This window comes from Panthera uncia, chromosome B4 (assembly GCF_023721935.1).
Source record: "Panthera uncia isolate 11264 chromosome B4, Puncia_PCG_1.0, whole genome shotgun sequence".
NCBI lineage: Eukaryota > Metazoa > Chordata > Mammalia > Carnivora > Felidae > Panthera > Panthera uncia.
In genome coordinates this window covers 4,591,125-4,616,169 of record NC_064809.1, presented here as the reverse complement: position 1 = coordinate 4,616,169, position 25,045 = coordinate 4,591,125, and the positions used below count along the sequence as shown (strand labels likewise).

Below are 25,045 nucleotides of genomic sequence, written 5' to 3'. Positions count from 1 at the left end.
GGCAGAGAGAGAGGGAGACACAGAATCGGAAACAGGCTCCAGGCTCCGAGCCATCAGCCCAGAGCCTGACGCGGGGCTCGAACTCACGGACCGCGAGATCGTGACCTGGCTGAAGTCGGACGCTTAACCGACTGCGCCACCCAGGCGCCCCATAATTTTGTTCAGTTTTAATGCCTTGTTTATCTGTCTTCTGAATTCAGTCAGTGGACCCAATGGACCTGGTATTCGCCACAGATGAGGAGTATGGCATATATGTAAAAACTATCTGGTGTCAGCAGCTCACTTCATACCCAGTTCACAAGAACGTGACCGATCTGCTCCACTGTTCCACCAGGTTTCGTTGCTTCTGCTATTCTTGCCAACAGATCTGAAGTGGAAAAAGGCAGAGATACCAATAATACGCTCATTTAAAAAAATAACTCCACGCTAAGTTAGAAGTTCAGATTCAAAACAACTTCTGCTAATGCTGTTCAGATACCAATGAGAATTCAGTGGCCTATCTTACCTTCATGGAGAGGTATGTAAGCGTCCAAATCACCAAATATCTGGGTGAGTTCCTCCTCTGACATAATAGACAGCTTTAACATGGGGTCATGGTAGGCCTATCAGAGGGGGAAAAGTGGGTCATGCAAAGCGATCAACCAAATAAAACATGATGAGAGACCTTCTTGAACACAAGCATGACTGACTACATAAAAGCTAGCGTGGATTTCATTTATTACACATCAAAGAAACTAAAGTATATGTTAATACTCAAACGGGCTCTACTGATATTCATATTTGAAGAGATGTGAAACTATAGAAGAAGGTTTTATCCTTTATAATTTGTTAAATAAAGTTTTTTAAAACTAGAGCACATGATAAAAAGTTATTTACTGACCTTTCTTGCAAGCTTGAGATCCTCAATTAAATCCTGTTCACCTCGGGACATTTCATATATTGCCTAAAAAAAAAAAAAAAAAAAAAATCCAGCAAACACTGTAGGTCATTCCTTCGAGAAAGGATAATTATATACAATTGATACTTATCATGAATTATTTAACTGATGTTATGAATAGCGCTCTTTAAAGGGACTCAATCTGAAAACCAGAATTCAGAATGGAATCTCCATTAAGTGGTTGCCACACGCTTTAGAACTTGACCCCATCAGAGTTAACTTTGATGACCACCACCTATTACAGTGTTCCTGCTCAGCATGTGTTACGAATTAGCACTCAAATATAAAAATGCAAGCTGAGTTTGCCTTAGGCATTAGTTTGCTATTCTTCTGAAAACCTACGTTTAAAAAAAAGACGTTTTTTTAGTATGAGACGATTTCTTAGTTGAATGCTAGCTCACCTCCTGACGTTTGATTTCTTTGGTAGTTAAAGACTCCTTCATGCTGACGTCCAGCATCTCAGACCACAGCACACTGCTTCTCCTTTTGGAAGGTGTGGGGGCTGTTGATCTGCTCGATGACTTCTGGGCAGAAGCCGGGGATCTGCTGTCACCACGAAGGGTAAATGACTTAAAAGTAAACAAACAAACAAAAAAGAGGTGAACAAAAGAGAAGATTTAAAGGAGCCAGTAATTATTCTCTTCTTTTCTTAAAAAAAAAAAATTAGAAAGACAAATTAAAAACAAAGTTCTGAGATTTCTCAATGCATAAAACAATCATCTGTCCAAGCTTCAATCTATCATTCTAAAATATTATCTGTCAGAATTACCTTTTGGGGATAAAAACTATTTAAGACTCTGCTGTGATATAAGCTGTAACTTAATATAATGAGGTTATGTAAATACTGTTCTGGTAAAAATATTCCTTATCAGCATGTTAAAAAAATGTATGTTTAAATATAATAGTGTAAAACTGTACAACTCAAAGGAAAACACAAATTTAGGCTTCTCTGAAAAGCCCCCTTCCTACGTTACTCACCTTCTAGCCCCACCCCTGCTTACCTGAATTGTTTGACCAAAGCGTCGGACTGCTCCATTTCTTACAGGAGAGATCAAGTTTGCCAAGGATGTGACCCGGGCGAGAGGTCGAACTCTTTTATTGCTTGGCTCCTGTAAAAACAAAAACAGGTTACGCTAAATGTGTGTTCAGGTATAATGGTTTCCAACAAGTTTGGACAAAGTCGAACACTCTCAAAAAACCAGTATTTGTACATTATAAAACGCAGCAATATGGAACTCTGGAAATGAATGTAGTCTTTTCAAAGTTTATTATTTTATTTTAGAGAGCGCGAGAGAGCATGTGTGTGTGTGAGTGTGCATAAGAAAAGGGCAGAGGAAGACAGAATCTCAAGCAGACTCCATACTCCACGTGGAGTCTGCATGGGGCTCAATCCCATGACTCTGGGATCATGACCTGAGCCGAAATCAAGAGTTGGACGCTCAACTGGCTGAGCCACCCAGGCGTGTCCTGAATGTTGTCCTCTATTGTTAAAATGCTAAGAACACTAATGAGTAACAGTAAATTATGAAAAAAAATAAAGGGCATGAGAAAGGCCAGGTGAGTATCACTTTGAGAACAGAATATTATCATTAACAAAAGAAAAACTAAAATGAATTAGATTCCAGGATCCCATAGAACTTTTTAGTTTAATTAATTTACAGTCACTTTTAAAAAGTACCTGATTATTATGAAAAATTTCAAATATACACAAAAGTGAAAAGCAGCATAATGGTCCCACGTGCTTATCACTCAGCTTCGACAGTTTTCGATGTAAGAGTTTGCTTCACCTATTTTAAAGCAAATCCCAGACACTGTATCATTTCATTCTTAAATACTTCAGTTAGGGATCAGCTTCTAAATAAACATCTCTGCCCTGGAAAGGGTCAACTCTGAAGGCAGAGTGTCCCTGTATTCAAGCAGAGGCAGGACAGTGGTTAGGAGGGCACTCGGGCTCTGGAATCAGATGGACTGGGTCCAAAGCCTGCTCTGGCACTTGCTAGGGAATATCCTGGGCCTCAGTTCTCTTATCTGTAAAATGGGGCTCATGTTAGACCTTCTCTCCCAGAGTTGTTATGAAGAGTAAATAAGATATGTTTAAATGGCTTGAACGAGGCCTGGAACACATGAAATTTCTGCTATTACTAACATTCTGAGAAATATTTCCACTTAGTACACAAACGCTGGGATTTTGGAATAATAAGGTTCTCTCTCAAACAATTTATTCACTTAAAGGAAAAATATATACAATTTTAGAAGAAATACTTCTTGTTCTACATGTATTGTTTGTAATAGGTTAGCAAACATCACTTGATATTCAAGGATCTCAAGGCTTTTTTACAGCTTGTATTACTCTCACTTTACTTCTAGGAAAATGGAGGCATACCATCAGGTGACTCATACAGGTACTGAAATAAAGGACATCAGATCATACCACAGCTCTAGCTTTTTCATGTCCGAGGGGTGTAATTATTTGTTTGTATTTGGTGCTTTTGACAATTGTGGCACACTTGACAAAATAACTCTGCTGACAGTTCAGAAGGACATACGATTAAATATGAACTTGAAAATAAAATTAAAATTAAAGATAAAGACAACACTTAAAAATTAGCATTTAAAAAGGGCAGATGAAAATTCTTTCTAAAAATTCTTTGATATGACTCAAGTAAGGGGTCAGAAAATGGAGTAAAAATAATTCCCTTAGTATAAATGAAGAACAAAATGGCAGAAAGAGTCAAAATCCTCCAGAAAGAAGCTTCAATGATTTGAATATTCAGTGAGGCAAGGAGACCTGAGCCAGCTCCCGCAGGTATACACCCGCAGGTACACACGCACAGGTACACACGTACCAGAAGGGAGCGTGACTTACGGAGTGAGGAGGCTGTGGAGAGAATCAGAGCAGGTCTTTGAAGGACGTAAGAGGTAGTGTTGTAAACCGACCCTCCCCCACCAAAAGAATGAATCCTAAAGTAAAACTTTGAATACAAAACCACTCACGTGCAAATGTTAAATGCACTAAAAAAGAAACCTTCAAGATATGTAGGAAAATGACAGACGCACTGTGAGGCCAAGGACATGTGCGAACGCCTTTCCAACGCACATCTGTGCAAGACTCAAGTGACACATGCACGACAGAAGGTCCTGCACGAGGCATTCCTTTCCATTTAGTGTAGACGGCACAAAGAGTCTTCTGTTTGAACAGAGATATAATTACCTCCTCACAAAGTAAGACAGGCCAATGGTAACTAGAAACAAAGCAGCTGTCAGAAAGTTCTGTTCCTTCTTGGAAAGAGAGGTTAATTCCTCTTCCCCGTTTAAAGCAGAACAAAGTTGACTTTCTGCTAAGTCACAAAATATTTAATTTCAATTTAAAGCGGCTTTGGAAGGTGCTCTTCCCGATGAATTTGAAAAGAAGAGTTAGTTCGGATGGGAGGAAAAGATTTTTGGTATCTATTTTATTACACAACATCAAGGTAATGATAAAAAATCCTTTTCTTTATAGGATCAGTTATGTTCAACTGTTAATTTCCTAGGAACTCAAAATTATGTGGTATTTAAGGTTTAAACTACAGAATTTAGATTCAGATAATTAAATGTAAATATATCTAAAGCATCTTTCTGAAATTGATATAGATTTTGTTTACGTGGTCTATTTAGGGTGGCAAGTTACTAATGCGCAGCAGTATGTGCTGGTTAAATATGTTCTGCAGCCCTTCAGAAGGCCATCGATGTGACATCTTCAGAGGATATGGTAGTCTCCTGAGTTTACCTCATCTAAAATGTCTTGGTAAGAGTGCAGGCTAGCTCAGTCACTCCAGTAGGAGACTCTTCAAACGTCCCTGTAAGTACGGCACTAAATCAGGAAATATGGGTTGGGGTGTGGGGGGCGGGGAGGGGAGGACACCTCTGTACTTTTCACACATGTTTCTGGGGATCCAAAAGTAAAGGCCTTACTGCCTTACTAAAAGGACATAGATGACAAATATTTAGGAGACACAACACAAACTTTTAACGTACATATTTCAAGAGTATGAAAAATTTTAGTAACTTATAAAGTGTAGCTGAAACGTAAAGTTGTAACACTGAATGTGTCTCACTTCTGGTTCTAGGATACACATACAGTATTTGAGAAAAATATACAGAAAACTTTTGTGGAAAAGTGATATGGATTAGACCTTCCTCTGTTATGTTATAGGGTCACCCTGAAGGCTTGGACAAAAACCTCCCTTTTAGAAACATAGGATTTGGCCTATGTAAGCTATAACCAAAAGGAGTTTTTCCTTAGAGGTCCAGATGAACCATTTTAATGATCTTGGTTTGGTTATTAAGAACCTAAACATGTGCACTGTCACAAAACTATTTCAAAGACCAAGTTTTTCGACAACTGGTATTATACCCACGTGCGCCGCTCTGCACACACAGAAAGCAGGCCCAGTGTTCGGAGGTGATGAAGGAAGAGAGGGTAGGGGTCTTACCTTTCTTACCATCACTCAAAATAAGGCTTACATAATGGTTTCGTTACTGCTGTTATTTTTGTTCTGGAGTGCTGTTAACAGTGTTACGGTGAATACAAAAAGCTTAAAGAATGAGTGCAGATGGGGAAACTATGCACCCTCCTCAAAAGACAATCTGAAAAATCTATGCGAATAAACAAGGAATACCAACAAGTTTTATACACTCAAGAGCTTTCTACTGGAGCCAACCTCTCACCAGGGCCAAAGTTCACTGAAATGGAAAAATACCCCAAAACCCTCGAACATAAATTTATGTTGTTTATTTAGGTTAGGTTTTAACCAGACTATCTAGTTTAGCCAGGCAATTGCATGCATTCTTTTATTTTAGGATATCTACTCTTACACTGAGTTTTTAATCAATTTATTTTAATAACCCAGTTGTAAACAGAAAATTGTTAAGATGGATTTGAAGTCTCTTACTGAGATGTATCTTGCATATAAAAGCAAAAAGATAGAAAAATTCTGTTGTGAACTCAGTCTTTTTTTTTTTTTTTTTTGTAGAAAGGTTTTTTTCTACTAATGATGTCACAAAAGAGGATAGGATAGAAAGGTCTCTTCCACCGTCAACCAAATCAAGGCACTTAAAAAAAAAAAAATACAGTATGGGGCGCCTGGCTGGCTCAGTCGGTAGAGCGTGTGACTCTTGATCTTGGGGTTGTGAGTTCCAGCCCCACACTGGGCGCACTTACTTAAAAAAAAAAACAAAAAAACAAAACCATAGTTAAAAAGAAAAAAAAAGTATTAAATCTGGGTTTATTTGTTTGGTTTATTGGATGAATAACCTTTTCCTCTATTTGGCAAGAGCTTTAAAATAAGAAAACTGAAAAGAAAAAATTATTTATAAAAAGATAAAAGAGTTATGATCACATAGGATTTCTTCCCTTTCTACTTAGTAACAGAAATTTTTCTTAGTCAAATTTAATCATTTATTTAAGGCTGGTATTGCCAGTACTAAAAACCTGACAACACTCCTGTTGTTTTTCGTCTTTGGAATAAAGGTGTGCCAGCAACATGGCCAGTGTCTGATACCAACAAAAAAGGCTAGTTCTTGATGGTCCGAAATACAATCAGTTTCAGTATTTACACTGATGACCCTGTAGGACTTGCTCTACTCAAAGGAAATGCTTACACATTTTGAGAAAACCGAAACATAAAAGCGAAAACCAAAACCATAACAAACACCAAAGCTGAAAGTACACCAAACAAAGGCACAATTCCTGAAGTGGGCAGCTATTTTAACTACCACAAGGTGTATGCATGAGACACAGCTTTACTGAGGTATACAATAAACTGCACATATTTAAAATGTATAATTTGGTAAGTTCTGATAGAAGTACACAGCCACAAACTATCACCACAATTGAGACAAGAAGTATATAGTCAACTGGGGCATTGCTTTGGAATGCCCCCTCTCTGTAAAGAGAGCTTTCATACTATTCTTACTTTGTGATCTGATCTTAGGCTAGAATAAACTTTTGCCTGCTGCTCATTAAAAAAAAAAAAAAAAGAAGTAGTATATAGTTAATTGAGTACAGGAACAGTATTTCTTTTCTTTCTTTCTTTTTTTTTTTTAAAGTAGGCTCCACACCCAGTGTGGAGTCCAAAGCTAGCCTTGAACTCATCACCCTGAGAGCAAGCCCTGAGCTGAGATCAAGAGTACGACCGCCAACCGACTGAGCCACTCAGGCGCCCCCAGGAACACTATTTCTATCACGTAAGTGAGAAGACAGTATATATACCATACAGTATATATATTGTAGTAACCAGTATAAATAGAATATCCATATAAGATTAAATCAGTTGTCACAATTAAATAAAATGGCACGAAAATCATGATTTATTTTGATAAATGTTCATAAAGACTTTTAAAAACCGCAGTGACTTTAGGCGATTAAAGCTAAGAGGGGAGAAGTACCTAAGTAATGATTCAATGGTCTAAATGTTCTAACGTATTTTTCTTTCTAAAAAAAAAAAAACAAAAAACTGCACACAAATTTATTAGATGTGGAAAGAAAAAAATAAGCACTAGGTCTGATAGCATTTTGGTTGCAATTTGTTCACGAGTGTGAACTTGCAAGGAAGGGATTCTTCTTTTCCTTTTACCCTATAAAGCAGTTCCTCAGACTAGGTAATCTAACTGCAAGTTAAAAAGAACAATGTGTTAAGCATCAGAAAAGCGACCAGTTTAACCAAATTTAGCAGCGTGCACACTCACAATCTTTTTCTTTCTGTAGAAATTTGTGCACACTCAAGCTGTGCTGCATCTAAACCTATCCGCACAGTAGTTTCTAAACTTAAGCCATAGAGCCAGACGCATTTCCCACTTGCATAAAAATCACGTATTTCAACACTCAGATCAAAAGTTAAGTTTAAAATCATATCGTTAAAAATCTTAAAAGTTCGTGGAATCAGAAAACATTCCTCTGGCTTAAGTTTTCTTTCGGTCTTACCTCTTGTTCTCTGAAGGACTGATTATTAACATCCAGGACTCGGATAGTCCTTTTAATGGGCAGGAGACCTCCAATCTCATCATGAGCCACCATGCTTTCCCAAGTATCCCTTAAAACCTCTGGAGTTAATCCACATGCGAGCGAGCCCTGCGGCGAAGCCCTACTCCGGCACACGGGCTGGTCCTCCGAGTGCTCGGCACCCCCAGGCGGCCATCTGCCCAGGCCCGTCCCGGCGGCGGAGACGACCGCTTCTGCCAGCGGCACCGAGCAGGCGCCCGGACCTCCAGGCTCCGGGGGCGGGGCCCACCGCGGACCGGCTCCGCTGGGCGGGCACCTACGGCCACGTGACCCCAGTTAACTGACTGCCGAGCGCACCTAGGCTTCTCCCTTTTCTCTGCGCAGGAGAGAGCTTTCTAAGAGGTTGGGAATTTCTCCAGTAAGACGGGAAGGTTCAAGGAAACTGGGTTAATGGAAGGCTTTTCCTGATTTAAAAAGCATTCCGGAAGGGCAACTAATTGCTGATCTACGTTACCTACTCTAGGACTTAGCCACAGACAGGGATACTTTTCCTGTAAACCCGATTTCCTAGAAAGGAATTCAGTATGGACAACTTGACGACTTCAAGTAAGAAAACTGTAATTCAGAGTTAAGTGCATATACCAAAGAAAAGCCTGACTTTTCAGGGTCCTTTTAGTGCAAGCATATTCACAACTGTGAGATTAAGCTTTTCCACCAGTTGCCACCATTTTTTGTTAAGACTGGCAGTGAGCACACTTCAGTTCATTCCGTTCCTAACGTAACTCTTCCACAGGGTGATGGGTAAAGAACTGGGCCCCCTAAGATGTTAAAGTTCAGCATTTCTCAGACTTGGAGGCAGATATTTTTTTTCTGTTATGTTTTAAAAACTTTGTATCTGCGTAACATGTTTTCTAACATAAATACAAAAAAAAGGTGATTTCGTTCTAATAGCAGGGTCCTTCTCTATTCTGAATTAACTGATCTTGATATAGTCCTAAAAGAATCACAAGACTGGGGAACCTGGGTGGCTCAGGGGTTAAGCGTCAGACTTCGGCTCAGGTCATGTTCTCCTGGTTCATGAGTTCGAGCCCCACGTTGGGCTCTGTGCTGGCACCTCAGAGCCTGGATCCTGCTTCAGGTTCTGTGTCTTCCTCTCTCTCTGCCCCTCCCCTGCTCACACTCTTTCTCTTTCTCAGAAATAAACATTTAAAGAAATTTAAAAAACTCATGAGAGCTACTTAAAATGTCTTGCACCTTGTGTCTTGCACCTTACAGAGCAAGGAGGTTCACAGAGGTGAATTAACTTGCCCTAAGTCACGTGCCAGTGACAGTCTCCAACTTTGTAGTCGAAATCCTTTCCTCTGGGGAAAAGCACTGCTTATGATGGTTTGGTAGGTGTGCTAAGATTTTCTTCCTCAACAGAAAGCACTGTATTCTATCTTGAAAGGTAGGATTTTATCTTAACTAGATGCTACTATGAAGATGATGACAGTGAGTTGCAAAAAAAAAAAAAAATTCTATTCTTAGGATTTATTAGGATGAGAGAAGTCTGAGAAATCTATGTGGAAGGCACTATTTTAGATTATGTGGGGGATACAAAAAGTAGGTTTCGCATCTGCTCTAAAGTACTAGCAGACCATTATGTAAAACTAGCCTACACAAAGAGATAAGTAATAAAAGCTTGCGAAAATTCCGAAGTGGTACAGTTAGCTGGTAAGTGCCACAGGAGTTCAGGAGAACCACTTCTGGCAGTTTTCCGGGGGGCGGGGGGGGGGGGGGGGGGAGGGGGACGGGGCTGGGAAAGATGCTACAGGAGAGGCTGTAAGATGTTATGTGAGTGGTACCTGGAAGGCCATGTTATGTTCTTCACAGGTCCAGGTAAGGGAAAAGTGCAAGGCTTTCCCAAAAGAGCATGAAGGAGTGAGCACCCAGACTGTGGTCACGGGCTGTGGGTAAACAGGGATGAGCAGAGGATTTTACTGAGTAGGTGACAGATACTGAAAGTTAAATTGTAAGCTGGCGTTTCAGAGGCTTTGAAAGATGACTGGACACATAATGCAAAAAGCACAATCCAGTATCAAGAACTTGGCGCTAAGGCAGGGACAGTGGGAAAGGAAAAGGGTATGTCGCACAAGTCAGAGGTGCCTACAATTTTAAAGTTAGGAGGGGTAACAGTTAATGCATATAAAGAAATGAGGAAGAATGAGCTCTGAAAGAGAATTCAGAGTTTCATTTTAGATCTGAGTCTGAGGTGGGGCAAGAAATGAAAAAACTGAGCTAGGACTTGGAACTGCTGGACAAGGACTTGGAAGAGGCCAGAGGGCAGACTTAGACTGGGGAGTCACATACACAGGGATCAGAGTGGAAGCTATGGGTGAATGAGATGCTTGGGAGAAAAAATCTGGACAAAAAGAACAAGGGCCCAAGGATCCAACTTTGGAGAAATGCCAAGGGAAGAAGACTTTTGCAAAAGGAAAAGTCAGCAGAAAAGAAACCTAACAAGATGCCAGCAGACGAAAAGGTGTTCATTGAGCAAAAAGGTTAAGAAGGGTAAGAAAAGACTCATGGATTTGGTACTGACATGTTTAATGAGGACCTCGAGTGTGCTGGTTCAGCGGGCTGAGGACAGGAGATCAATTACAGAGGCTGAAGAGGCAGAAGAAATAGTGGGCACAGACCATGTATGATGACAATCTGCAGAAAACAACCCACGAAGGGCTGCAGGAGGCATCAGTGTTGCTCTTCTCTCTGCAAACACCAATGTAATTTGTGTTCGATGATAATTCATCTTTTGGCTCTGAGCCTTTTTAAAAAAGTAATGGTGACTGCGAATATTTCGCCGCCTACCCTTCGTTACCTGACCCCCGATCACGCGTGTGGGTGACGTAGCTGGCCTCGGGAGCGGCTGTGCAGACAGCACCATGCAGCATGAAAGTGGAACACCGAGCGATCATGGGCAACACGCACCTGCTCGAGCTCTCAGAGCTAGAGAGGGGCCAGGCTAGAACCCAGCAGTCTGGTTGCGTTGGCTACGTTGGCCCAAAAATGATGCAAGCGAGGCCAAAAACTTGATGGTCACTGAGCCTCATAAAGGGATACGGGGCTTGCACACAGCTGACAGGAAAGAAGCTGCGAGGGTGATCTCATGGTCTCTTCCCTGACATCTTTCTCCACTGTTTTTCTGTCTAGTTCTGACAGAGGTAAGGCCAAGATAATGAGAAGAGATTCCTCTCATTTCTCTCCTGCAGCTGAGGACCCAAGATGTAAAGGGAGAAGTCTCATAAATGTAAAAATAGAAAGCCTACAGGAGCCAAATGAGGGTTAACGGTGACAGTCACAGCACAAAAATCCCAGCTCACCAACTCTAAAATCTTTGTTTCGTTTCGAATGTTCAGGGTTGTGATCTAAATATAACTTAGACAACTGTAGATAGCATCTAAAAAAGCAACAATGAACACGAGATGTTCGACACGTGCCGAGTGATGAGCCAGAGAGACTCAGGACTCTAACAATGCTCCCCGAAATCAGAGGGCTGAAAAGGTCCTTTGAGATCATTGACTCATCCTCCTCAGTTTTCTTAGGAGGAAACTGCAGAATGGCAGTGAAAAAAGAGAAGGGAAACTTGTGTCCTTACTCCGTGCCAGGAGTTTCCTGCACAATCTTACCTCGCCAGCTTTATGAAGTATGTGTTATGAGCACCATTTTACAGATGGAGGAAGCCGGGACTCTGACAGTCTCGAAACCTGCCCAAAGTTGCAGAGTTAATCAGTGGCTGGACAGGCTTCAAACTGGTCTCGCAGCTCCTGTCACCCACTTCCCAGGTGAGACTGGAAATGTCCTGCCACGAGCACACGTGTGGTACACGCTGCATGTGAGGCCGGAACCGGTCGTCCTCTGGGAGCTGGGCAACTAGTCCCAGGCGATGTTTGTGATATAAATGTCAACATTTTACAGAGAAGGAAACCATAAAACAATTGAGACATTATTTGCCTTAGGGCCTTTTTACAACAAGGCAGGCAAGTAAAAAGACAGCAAAATAGTTCCAGTTGCTTAAGTTTTAGAAGAGATCCTATTTCAACTGTTTCATAATGTTATTAGGATCTTATTAAAGTATGATTAAAAAAAATTTTTTTTTAAATGTTTATTTTTGAGACAGAGAGAGACAGAGCATGCATGGGGGAGGGTCAGAGAGAGGGAGACACAGAATCTGAAGCAGGCTCCAGGCTCCGAGCTGTCAGTACAGAGCCTGATGCGGGGCTCGAACTCATGGACTGTGAGATCATGACCTGAGCTGAAGTCGAATGCTTAACCGACTGAGCCACCCAGGCGCCCCGAAGTATGATTTATAAATACTACATATCACATAACTGAAGCACAGATTGGTTAAGTGTCTTTTCTTTGTGTGGAAAATCTAGAATTTATAAACTTAAAAACTGAGTTTTCTAGAAATAATAATGCAGCTTTGTAACAGATACCAGTTTTTAATGAGAATACAGGTTTCTACAGACCAGTTATAATTATAAGCTCTGTTCTCCTGCCTGTAGGCAGCCTTCAATGCTTTCTTTCCTAAAATATGAAGAAGGTAAAGAGAAAGATAACATTGCTTCCCTTGTATAGAAAAAGGCTACTTACCTTTTTTCCTCCTTTTCATGTGAAATCAGAATTCTGGAATTTAGATTAATTACAGCTGAAGAATAATCATTACTTTTTTTGGGTCTAGATATTATTTGTTTTCACTTACTTTTGTCTGGAATAATAACCAGCAATTGGAAATTAGGCCAGGAAAGCCATATTATGGGAAAGAGAAAACAATAGCCAAGCTCTCTGCTGCCCTCTGCATGGGATATCGTGAAATGCAATTGCCAACCCACTTTTTTTTTCAGCTTTTTAATTATGTTTGTAAAGACCTTCTATAGATGACTACATAAACAATTTTATCTGTAAATAAATACGGTAACAGTACAATTTGATTCTTCAGCCCTTGTGTGTAGCTCTCATGTTTTATGTTACTAAATTAAACGTGTTTAAAAGTCATTTAAGTGTATGAAAAGTTTCCATAGTTCACAAGAAATATTGTAAGGGCTTTTTCTAAATATAAGAAAATTATGTTTCACTTTAGGGGCACCTTGGTGGCTCAGTCAGTTAAGCATCCAACTTTGGCTCAGGTACTGATCTCGCGGTCTGTGTGTTCGAGCCCCGCATCGGGCTCTGTGCTGACAGCTCAGAGCCTGGAGCTGGCTTCAGATTCTGTGTCTCCCTCGCTCTCTGCCCTGCCCCACTCCTGCTCACTCATGCGCGCACTCGCTTTCTCTCAAAAATAAACATTAAAAAAATGAAACAAACAGAAAAAACTATGTTCCACTCTAAAACTCTAGAATTCAACATTACAAATAGCTACTTACTAGTATCTCACTAAAAATAGCTCAGTTAAAAATAGAAGCTTAAATCTTACTAAAAAAGGATTGATTCAAATATGAAATGGAACTTCTAAAAAACAAGAGTTCCAAAATATTTAGTAACCAGCCAAAAATAACAAAAAAGGCAGTTCCATTTGGACTAGATGAGCATGAAAGAAATTAGCAATATATTTATATGTAGATTTGAGTTTTAAAAAATCATTTGGATTAAAAGTTTAACTGTATCCAAGCTTTACTAAGAACTTGGTTCAGAAAAAGACCAATTCAGCTCTTTATCCTATTGGAAAGACTATAAACAGAATCTCAGGCTAAGGAGTTTGCTATTACCAAAACTATGGTTCTTTTTTGCAGTAACAATACAAACAGCAAATAAAATGAGGTATTGGTGCTGTTACTGGTGACTTTGATCTCAAGTACACAGGATAACAAACAACTTCCAGTATAATGTAAGATCACTTATGCTTGTGTAACAGGATGTCGAGTGGGATTTTTCTCATTGCCCCCTGAAACTCAGCAAAGCCAAAACCTAAAGACAAATGGTACCATGTCCTGTGCCCAGGCCCCTGTCCCCTCGGCCCACTTTTACTTCGTTATTACGGCAACCAGCTGCGCCAGGCAGCTCCTGCTTCCCACTGTGGGCTTCCTGGATGCTGGGGTGTGTGGCATTTACGTGTGAGAAATTAACACTCCACTTAATCCAGTGACTAATGGAGCACAGGAGCTGGTGAGTAAAAGCTCCCCCTTCAGTCCCTTGACAAGACAATTTCGCAGTGTATCATACATGGCTCTTCAGAAGGTTCTAGCACAGTCAAGCCTCAGTTGCCCACAGTGGTGACCAGCTTAATTATAGACATTTGGCGTTAACTGCCTCCTTCTGTTCCTGGGACCACACCTCAAAATAGACGGTCAATGAGCTCACGTCTCAGGCCGATTTCTGGAGGTAACCCCGGCTAGGACACAATACTGAGACTGGCCCTAGAGATTAGACACACAGAATGAGATTCTGCAACGGGGTCCCTCATTAGTAAAATGGCGAGAAGGACTACAGCCATTGATTGGTAGAGATGGGGTGGTGAAGCAGTGGTGGAACACGAACTATTACATGGGGGCAACGGTAACTGCAAAGATTGTAGAGTCTGCTGGCTTCCGTTACTTGCTTTCAGAGCTTTGACAAAGCAGCTGGTGACCTCCAAAATCTTCTCAGAACCATCATGGTGGGAAGGGCCACGTGGGAGCCCCTGACAATTCTATCCCCTACCCCTGGGACAAGATAATAAATAGAAACAATGCTGCACACCAAGGGAAAATGCAGAGGTAGTCATCAAAATTACAGCAGGCAGGAGGGATAGTTTCCACTACATTTGCATTCAACGAATCTATGGGCCTTCTTCAGCGAGATGGATCGAGACAGCCAACAGTGGACTACCGTCAATTTAACTCGAGTGGTAGCTTTAATCTTAGCTGTCGGGCAAGATGTAGGTCCTTGACTGGAACAGATCAACACATCCTCTAGCATTTGGCATATGGCTATTGATCTGGTCTGAGGGTTCTTCTCTTCCCCCTCCCCCGCAATGTGTTCTTTTCAATTCCCATTAGTAAGGAGGATAAAATGTAACTGGCTTTTATGGTGGGAAGGACAGCAGCTTGTATTTCATGTCCCGAGGCTGTTAACTTTTCTGTTCCGTCCCAGAGTCCAAAAGGACTTGCTATCCACAGAACATCATGTTAGTGTAGTAAACTGATGACATCATACAAATAAGATTTGGTGAACAGAAAATGGCAAGTATTCTGGACACCCTGGGAAGTCAAATGTATGCCATGAAAATTCTGGGTCGGCCACATTCGAAAAGTTGGAATAGGTCTGATGGCCTGAGGCTCTCTGGGATGTCCCCTCTACGGTAAAGAACAAGTTGCTGTACCTTGCATTCCCTGGCACTAAGAAGGGGGCAAAGCAACAGGTAGGACTCTATCTGTTGGAGGAAACATCTGCTGCAGCTGGAAATTCTGCTCTGACCTGTTAATGGAATAATCTCAATGCTCCATTTTGAGTGGAATCCAGGGCAAAAGAAGCCTCGGTTGCGGGGTCCAGGCTGTGGTGCGAGCTGCCCTGCTGCACAGGCCATGTGACCCAGCACGTCTGATGGAACCGGGGGTCTCCATGGGAGACGAAGGCAGGAACAGAACTGCAACACAGAGCCCTAGGGCTCTGAAGCGAGGCTATGCCCTCCATGGCAGGGAACCACGTGTGCTCCTGGTGTGCTAGCAGCCCTAGTAAAGACAGAGGACCTGCCCACGGGACATCAGGAGACTGACGCAGTCAGACATGTCCAAAATGAAAAGGGTCAAGTCTACCAAGTCACCAGGTTGGGCAGGTACGGGGGCAACCTATTATGTGATGGAACGGTCTGTCTGGAACCAGGCCTGAACAAGACCAAAGGGCGTAGGTAAATTACATAGATGTCCCTGACGGTCCTGGTACATCACACCAATATTACCCCTTCAATTCCTCATTTGGTGGTGGTGGGGGGAGGGTGGGTAGCTGAGGGTGGTGCTTGATTAAGGACAATCCTGAGGCAGAGCAGTAAAGGGAAACAATTCCAGCAGGCAGAGCTGTAGGCAGTTTACTTGGCCGTCTACTTAAACGGAGGGAGAAAGGGCATGAAGTACAGACAGATACAGGCTCCTGAGAAGTAGTGAATGGCCTGGCTAATTGCTTAGGGGCTTGGAAGGGCAAGATTAAAAACGCTGAGAGAAGAAATTTTGGAAAAGAGGCATATAAATGGGCCTAGGAAGTGTGCACAATGTGGGGGGATCTCTGTCTTATGTTAATGCTTAGGTTAGTGCCTCAGAGGCACTAGATAAACACAATGATTTATCCTGTGCATATCAACAAGTGTCTCTCCTGGGCCGTCGTGGTGCTTCCGGAAGAGGCCCGTGGAAAGAGGGGCGACAGCGCGGGTCTGAAGGATATGTACGGGTCCACCAGCAGGGACTCCCTTTCACCGAGGCGAGGGAACCACTGGCACTGCTGAGTGTCCACCCTGCCAGCAGTTGAGAAGGGACGATGAAATCGGGACCGTTGCCTGAGCAGACGTGGCGGCTAGTCGACTACGTCGGACCCTGCTACTACGGTGGGCATGATTCAGCCCGGCTGGAACTGACATCTCCACTGGACGCTGGATTTCCTCCTCTATCCTCAGGACCTCTGCCAGCACCGTCCTTTCAGGGCTTGTACAGTGCCTGCTTTACTTACGAGACCCTACCCAACACTACTACCTCAGACTTAGGGGCCCGTTTCATTGCAAAGGAGTCACAACAACAGAAAGGTAATCAATCACCCGATCCACCGGTTCTTCCATATGCCCCGCTGTCCAGAAGCAGACAGCTTAACAGGACGATGGAATTGTCTATTAAAGCGTTAGCTATTCTAGCAGCTCAGGGTTAAAATTCTGCAGTGTTGGAGCACTGTCCCTCAGAGTGTGATACACGTGAAACGGCCTATCTATGGTGCTATGTCCTCCACAGCCGTCACGCTTGGTCCTAGGAATCAGGGGGTGGAAGCAGAATTGGTCCCTCTCACCGCCACTCCCAGATGTGGTGTTTCCCAGTTACAGCCTGGCTCTGGAGCCACCAAGGCTCAAGAGAGATAAACAAACTAGGGGCTCAGACCCTCGAGGATGAAGTGGGGCAAGCAACTTGGACCCACCGACGTGCTGGCCAAGGCTGAGGGAGACCTGTTATGGCAGCAGGGGAGTAAGGTGTTCCTGAATCATGCCTTTATGCAGCAGCAGAGACTGTAACTTGTTCCCGTGTACAAAAACTTCTGCAGAGATGGTGGCACGTCACGACCCAGAAGTCTCTGTGACAGACTGGACTTAAAGGGGTGCGTGAGCACAGCTGAACAGTACAAGAAGCGCACAGTATCCTCCTCCTCACACCCCCTAAGCCTACCCCTTAATCAGTTGCATATGTATCAATCGCGTGTTCTGTTCTAGGGCTTCTCGAGTGCATCACGAACGTGCAACCTGCAAATACGAGGGTGTATATACCCTATGGGGCAACGTGGACCCACGTGCCAAGTCAACAACTCACCCTGGTATTGGCGTTTCCTCCTTTTCCCAGTCCCTTATTGCCCCCCAGAATGTCAGCACACAAGCTTTGCCTCAGGTTCTACTTTCTGGGAGAAACCAAGATTAAGACACCCATATTTTTAATCTGAGGAGGCATCAGCAAGCGACACCAGCCATCAGCTGAGGGTGAGAGAAATCTATCATGGGCAGTGGAGGAGTAAGACAATGTGTTTTCATCATGACTTCCTTGCAGGACTTACTTATTAGAGGCCGATCAGGGATGCACCATCCATACCCCCTACAGCCACCCCCACTTTATCAGAAAAGAACTGAGAAATAAAGCTGTTGGTGTTGGGGGCCTGTCGTTCTTTGAAATGAGACTACTCTTTCCACTCTGCAAGCCTTCCTTCCCTTAGGAACTCTCAGAAGTAGAGTGGGCCAAGATGGCACCTACATGAATTTCTGGATCCTCTAGTACAAAGCCCAGAGGTGAGATTGAAGATATGGTCTTGCTGGGATGACTGCAATGTGGGTGGGCAAAAACCAGCATGTATTGGAAGGGTGCACGGTATGCTACTTGCTAGAGGTCGTCCAAAAGATGTGGCTACTCTTGCAAGAGACTATCAATATTTAGGGAGGGTTCACAGGAATGGTTATCAACATTTGATGGAGCCATTGCTCATGTAATCTCATCCAGTAAGGCAAAGAGACTTTATTTCTGCTCCCCTCTCCTTGCCTAACATCTTGGAAGAGGCTGGGTTTCAAAAAAGTGGAGACATATGCGATGAGCAGTCTCTCTGTCTCCTCTACACATTTCTAGGGTCACTGACAGATACAATCTATGCCTCCACTGGAATGTAAGCTTCATGAGGGCAAAGACTTTGTTTTGTTCTCTGTGTCTAACACTTAGTAGGAGCTCAATAATAAAGGAAGGAAGGAAGGAAGGAAGGAAGGAAGGAAGGAAGGAAGGAAGGAAAGGGTCGGGAGGGGAGGGGAGGGGAGGGAAAAGGAGGAGGGGAGGGAAAAGGAGGAGGGGAGGGAGGCAGGCCAGCCAGCCAAATGTGCTGAAGAGTGGAGAAGAGCTATGAATCAAATTTGAGATTAAAGTTTTATCGTTAAATACAGAAAACAGAGGTTTAGAATGGTTACATAATTTACACAAAATCACATAAGTAGTAACAACTGGTTAAGTTCACAAGTTTGCAACTTCTAAACAATCTTTATTGGCCTTAGCATAACTTCATTTGATTTATGGCTTATTTTATATTAGTTAACAGAGCAAACAGAAGGAGAGGTTAAAAGCAATATAAACAATACCTCTAGAAAGGTAACAGAGGGCAATACATCAAGGAAAATAAATACTACTATGGGAAAACAAAACAAAAAAATTAGAGATCTTGGAAATATTTTTAAAAATTGTCAAAATTTTATCTATTGCCAAAATAGAAATGTCAGTAGTTCGGCTAACTAGTAGAATAGACAGTAGTGAGGCATTAGCAAGCTAGAAAATGAAGTTGAGGAATTCTCCCAGAGAAGAGCATACAAGATTAAAGAGATGGAAACAACAAAAAAGAGTTAATAAACATAATTCCAGATTTTCTAAAATCTTCCTGAGTTCTAGAAGCAAAGACTAGACAGTGAGAGGATGAAAATAATCTAAAAACAAGAAAATCTCACAAGGCATTTCTGAAATAAATATAATTCTTTACAATTAGAGGGTCTGAAAAATGCCAAATAGGATGAAAATAAAATTTAACTAAAACTCTCAAACTGTAAAAATATTAAATAAATGATCCCACCAAGAGACAAAAACAAGAGACTAAAAAACAAAACTGCAACATACCTAATAAACCAGAGGTAAATATCCATATGACATAAAGAACTCAAATTACTTTTTTCCCTTTTTTCTCACATTAAAAAAAAAAAGCCGTGATGAAATGTACATAAAATTTACCACTTTAACCACTTTTAAGGGCACAGTACAGTAGGGAGAGTTCAGAGGCATTAAGCACATTCACATTGTTGTGCAACCATCACCACCATCATCTCCTTCTGTCAACTTCCCAAATGGAAACTGTATACATTAAACTTTAACTACCATTTCCCCTTTCCCCAGCCCCAGGTAACAACTTATATTTTCTACCTCTATGAATTTGACTATTCTAGGTACTTCATATAAGCAAAATCATACATTTGTCCTTTTGTGTCTGGCTTATTTCGTTTAGCATGTTTTCAGGGTTCATCCATATTATAGCATGTATCAGAATTCCTCTTTAAAGCTCAATATTCCACTGTATGTATATACCACATCTCATTTATCCATAGGAAATTTCTTTTTATTCCTAGTTTGTTGGGTGTTTTATTTTTTTTAAATCATGAAAGGGTGTTGGATTTTGTCTAATGCTTTTTCTGCATCCATTGAAATGATCACCAGGCTTTCTCCTCCTTAATTCTGTTACAGTGGGATTATTACATTGATTGGTTTTCATCTGTTGAACCATACTTGCGTGCCAGGAATAAATCTCACTTGGTCTTAGTGTATAATTCTATTAATATGCTGAGTCCACTTTGCTAGTATTTTCTTGAAGATTTCCACATCGACACTCATGAGGGATATTGGTCTATAGTTTTCTTTTCTTGTAGTATCTTTGGCTTTGGTATCAAGGTATTGCTGGCCTCAAAGAGTGAGTTAATAATTGTTCTCTCCTCTTCAATATTTTGGAAGAATTTGAGAAGGATTGGTGTGAACTCTACTTTAAACGTTTGGTAGAATTCACCAGTGAATCCATCTGGTCAATGGCTTTTCTTTGTTGGGAGGTATTTTGGTTACTTATTCAGGCTCTTTAATATACAGATCTATTCAGATTATCTCTATGATTCAGTCTTGGTAGGTTATGTGTTTCTAGGAATTTGTCCTCTTCACCTAGGTTATGCAATCTGGTAGTGTAAAATTGTTCACAGTTCTCTCTTATAATCCTTTTTATTTCTGTAAATTGGTAGTAATGTCTCCACTTTCATTTCTGATTTTAGGTATCTGAGTCTTCTCTCTTTTATTAAGTCACCTAAAGATTTGTCAATTTGTCGATCTTTTCAAAGAACCATATTTTAATTTCATACATTTTTCTCTATTGTTCTATTCCCTAATTTACGTAATGCCCCCTCTAATCTTTATTATTTCCTTGCTTCTGCTAGCTTTGAACTTCGCTTGTTCGTCTTTTGCTAGTTTCTTAAAGTGTGAAGCTAGATTGCTGATTTGAGATCTTTCCCTTTTTAATGTAAGAGTTTATAGCTATACATTTCCCTCTTAGCACTGCTTTTGCTGTATCCCACTAGTTTGTTATGTTGTGTTTTCATTTTCATTTGTCTCAAAGTATTTTCTAATTTTCTTTGTGATTTCTTCTTTGATCCATTGGTTGTTCAATAGTGTGTTGTTTAATTCCTACATACTTGTGAATTTCCCAGTTTACCTTCTGTTATTTCTAGTTTCATTCCATTGTAATTGCAAAAATATCTTGTATAATTTCAGTCTTTTCAAATATATTAAGGCTTGGGGCGCCTGGGTGGCGCAGTCGGTTAAGCGTCCGACTTCAGCCAGGTCACGATCTCGCGGTCTGTGAGTTCGAGCCCCGCGTCAGGCTCTGGGCTGATGGCTCGGAGCCTGGAGCCTGTTTCCGATTCTGTGTCTCCCTCTCTCTCTGCCCCTCCCCCGTTCATGCTCTGTCTCTCTCTGTCCCAAAAATAAATAAAAAACGTTGAAAAAAAAATTAAAAAAAAATATATATTAAGGCTTATTTTGTGGCCTAACATACAGTTTATCTAAAGAATGTTCTGTGTGTACTTGAGAAAAATGTATACTCTGCTCTTAATGGATAGAGAGTTCTTCTGTATAGGTCTTTTAGGTCCAACTGGTTTATGTTCAAGTGCTGTATTTCCTTATTAATTTTCTGTCTGGTTGTCTATCACAACAATTGGCAAAAATTTTATTTTATTTTATTTTTTTATTTTTATTTTTTTTCAACGTTTATGGACTATGGACTACAATATGGCGACCAAAAAAGAATAAGGCAGCCTTATATAGTAATGACAAGAGACAAAGAGAAAAAGCAAGCTGTAGCACATGTACATGACAATCTATAGGTCACCATTATACACATTGTGTGAAAGTACGTAAATAAACAGAAAAGAACCTGGGACACATCAAATAGTAACTGGTTACTTCAGAGGATGAAGGTGATACAAGGAAACTTAAAAAAAATTTTTTTTTTTTACATTTTGAACAAGGACAGTGCATCCTTGTATTACGTTTGTAATTGAAAAAGGACACAAGCATTTAAATGCACATATCAGTCCAGGAATGATTTACAGTGGTCTAGGGACAATTAAGCTTAAGGATAAACAGCTCTGGATACTTCAATGGCTTCTCAGAGCATTATCAGGAATAATTGTTTTATATTTTACTTTTATGTTTTTGGCTAAGAACCATTTTCCTATATCTATCTTCTGTTCCTCTTCACGGCCAGTAGAGATCGTAAGTTACATCAAAATGCAAGATGGAGGGCAGTAAGCTATTCATAAATGAAGCCACTAGGCTTTACCCTGCCGGCTAACCTCAAACTACTCAAATCTGTGCCTCAGAATAACTGCCAATTACCAGTCATGGTTCTAAGAGGTGGGTTTCTCAAAAGTAAGATTATATTAAACCAGGAATTGACAAAAGACAATTATAATTCTAAACAATCACAAATGCTTTTAAAATAATTTATTAGAAATAATATACATAACTCATTATTATGTTTAACCTAAAATTTACAGAGTATACCAATACTCAAAGTATAACCCTTCAATATACTATTTAACTTATAAGAAATGAGATCCCTAAATCTGGACATTCTGAAAAAGAACAAACCATTTATGTATTTTAGAACATTCTTTTGAAGTGTTCTGGTTTGTTTTTTGATCACTGACGATCAGAGTTAAAGAACTTTAGTCATAAAATATGACACAGTATTACTCATCCCAGTATTACTCTACATTAATAAAGTAAAAAGTCACTTTGGACTCTTCCTATCAAAAGAAAAGGGCAAGGTTATGGTTGCTAACAAACAGCTGAGAAACACCTTTGGAAAACAAATACTGTGTTCCTTTTTAAAAATAATTTTCTACATAATATAGTAGCAAGGCAAACTGATAAAAGATAGTTCTAAAATTTTACTTAGAGACAAATTCGATAAGCAACCACAATTTCAACAAACAGCCAATGATCTACTACATGACAATTTGTTAACATTGGTATTAAATTGCTGGTGTGAGAGATCCGAAATCAAAATATATAACACGATGCTCATGTTACATGCTTATCTAAGTCCAAAGTCTTATTTCACTTATTTGACCTATACTACTTTATCTGTTCGTTCACTAAATATTTACCAAGCATCTATTATGTGTCAGGCCATGTGGCTAAGGTGACTGGAGTATAGAGGTAAATAAAGTAATGGTTCCCAGCAACAGGCATCAAAAGAGTATACAAACTGATTATATATTTAGCTTATTACATAATAAAACTGCTGTATTTAGAGGAAAGGCCAGGCAGAAAACAGGGCTGGGGGAGCTGGCAGAGTATCTGTTTCATGGTGTGTTTCTGGGGAGAGAGACAACTTTAAGAATGTCACATTCTAGGGGCGGCTGGGTGGGTGGCTCCGTCGGTTAAGGGTCCGACTTTGGCTCAGGTCGTGATCTCACGGTTCTTGGGTTCAAGCCCGCGACGAGCTCTGTGCTGACAACTCAGAGCCTGGAACCTGCTTCTGATTCTGTGTCTCCCTCTCTGCCCCTCCACCGCTTACGCTCTGTCTCTCTCTCTCTCAATAAATAAACATTAAAAAAAAAAATGTCACATTTTCAGTTTTTAGCCGTGGCCATACCGCAGAATCATCCAGACATCTTCAAAAACAAACACAAAACCTAGATGTTCTCAGGTCCCAACGTCACCCATCCTTACTCTCCTGCCCCCACACTCAGGGTGTCTGGGACAGGGCTTAGCAGCCCCCTCCTCCCCCAAAAGCTCCCCAGGTGACTCTGGCCTGCAGCCAGAACGGAGTCATTATTTTCAAGGTGTAAATACAGCTTAATGCTTCTGTGATGATCAGAACTGCATTGCTGACCCTCTTTCCTTCTCAAGAAATCTCATTTACTCCTTCTCTATTCATTTCTCCCTACCTAGGGCGTTCATGGTTCAACCAGCCCAGGTTGGTGGGGGGTGGGATACAGGGACAGGGGTAACACTCTGGGAAGGGCTCCTGGAGATAATGACCTCGTGGGGATAGGCAGGCATTCTCCAGGCAAAGAAGAGGAATAAGGACGTACAAGGGAAAGGAAACAGGAAGTATGATAAGAGAAATTTTGGAGAGACAGAGTAGGGGAACCCATCATAGTGGGGATTACATGTTACACAAGACATTTGGGTTCTGTCTTTAAAGCAATGAGTGGCTACTGAAAGAATTTAAGCGAGGTACTGAAAAGACCAAAGAAAGATCAATAAGGCATCAGAAAGAGGCTACAGGCAGGGAGTCCAGTTAGAAGGCTATATTTCTGGAAGCAATTGGATAAAAGGATCCGAAAAACAGGACTGTGATCTGGCTTAAAGATTCAGATCAGGGAGTCATCCGTTACAGACGGTGAATCTGGCGAGTGAGTGAGCTCTCCAAAGAAAGATCATACCTAAGAAGAGACAAGCGATGAAGACAGAACCTGTCTGCTCTTCTCATCTCCACAGCCCCACTCTTGCCCCAGGCCTCCATGTCCGGTGCCAGGCCCTCATGGACTGGCACTTTCTACACAGATGGAGGGACCATGCTGTGGAAGATCAGTTCAAGACTCCACAATGTCATCCCTGTTGATTTTCAGATGAATGAACTGCAGCCGATCATCTTCAGCCTTCAAATTAAGGGACCAATGAACCCTCTATACTACTTCATGTCTTAGTTCTTCCTCATATATTTCTTAAAATTTTCTTTAATGTTTACTTTTTTGAGAGAGTGAGACAGAGCACAAGTGGGGGAGGGGCAGAGAGAGGGGGAGACCCAGAATCCCAAGCAGGCTCCAGGCTCCCAGCTGTCAGCACAGAGCCCCACAGGGGGCTTGAACTCACTAACCCTGAGGTCATGACCTGAGCCCAAGTCGGCCACTCAACTGACTGAGCCACCCAGGCACCCCATTCCTATTTTTCTTTGGCTCTTTCAAAATAATTTGTTTATCGTTCCTTACACATAACTGATTTTAATTCTGGACATTTATAGACGCTTCTTCTCTCTCTGCAGTTGGTTTTCCCCAGTTCGTGTTGGCGTTCATAAAAATCCAGCTCCAAATTAAAACCTCCCCAAATCTTCTATTTCTCTCTCCCATTCCTCCTCCTAACACCATCATACTTCTGTAATCTATGCAGATAGGGTTTTGTCAGAGGTTCTTGTTTCCCACCTGTATGTAGTCTTATCTGTAAGTTTAAGTATAGGACCTGAACATTGTGGGCGCTCCATAAATGTTTGTGGAATTAAAAAAAAAAAAAAAAAAAAGAATAAAAGAAAGAATTTAGACCAAACCCTAGTGAAGTTTTGAGGATACAAAGAGGTTGTTATTCAGTAAATTATTT

The 25,045-nt window shown here is 41.2% G+C and overlaps 1 protein-coding gene and 1 long non-coding RNA gene across 4 annotated transcripts in view; one reads left to right on the top strand and one right to left on the bottom strand.

Moving 5' to 3' along the window:
• The window catches only part of LOC125918579 (uncharacterized), a 4,489-nt gene extending 3,037 nt beyond the window's left edge, over nucleotides 1-1,452 (top strand). The window contains exons 3-4 of one of the 2 annotated variants that reach the window (XR_007456486.1): nucleotides 201-517; nucleotides 1,365-1,452. This is a non-coding gene — a long non-coding RNA (uncharacterized LOC125918579). Of the gene's footprint in view, nucleotides 1-200; nucleotides 854-1,364 lie in introns of those variants that run through there. The other variant, XR_007456485.1, reaches the window with a different exon arrangement.
• The window catches only part of NET1 (neuroepithelial cell transforming 1), a 60,987-nt gene that overhangs the window by 4,953 nt on the left and 30,989 nt on the right, over nucleotides 1-25,045 (bottom strand). The window contains exons 1-6 of one of the 2 annotated variants that reach the window (XM_049624556.1): nucleotides 7,899-9,077; nucleotides 1,939-2,046; nucleotides 1,339-1,506; nucleotides 881-943; nucleotides 506-602; nucleotides 291-367 (exon numbers count right to left, since the gene is read on the bottom strand). In XM_049624556.1, coding sequence (XP_049480513.1) covers nucleotides 291-367; nucleotides 506-602; nucleotides 881-943; nucleotides 1,339-1,506; nucleotides 1,939-2,046; nucleotides 7,899-7,991 — 606 coding nt within the window. In that variant the 5' untranslated portion in view covers nucleotides 7,992-9,077. Of the gene's footprint in view, nucleotides 1-290; nucleotides 368-505; nucleotides 603-880; nucleotides 944-1,338; nucleotides 1,507-1,938; nucleotides 2,047-7,898; nucleotides 9,078-25,045 lie in introns of those variants that run through there. The other variant, XM_049624555.1, reaches the window with a different exon arrangement.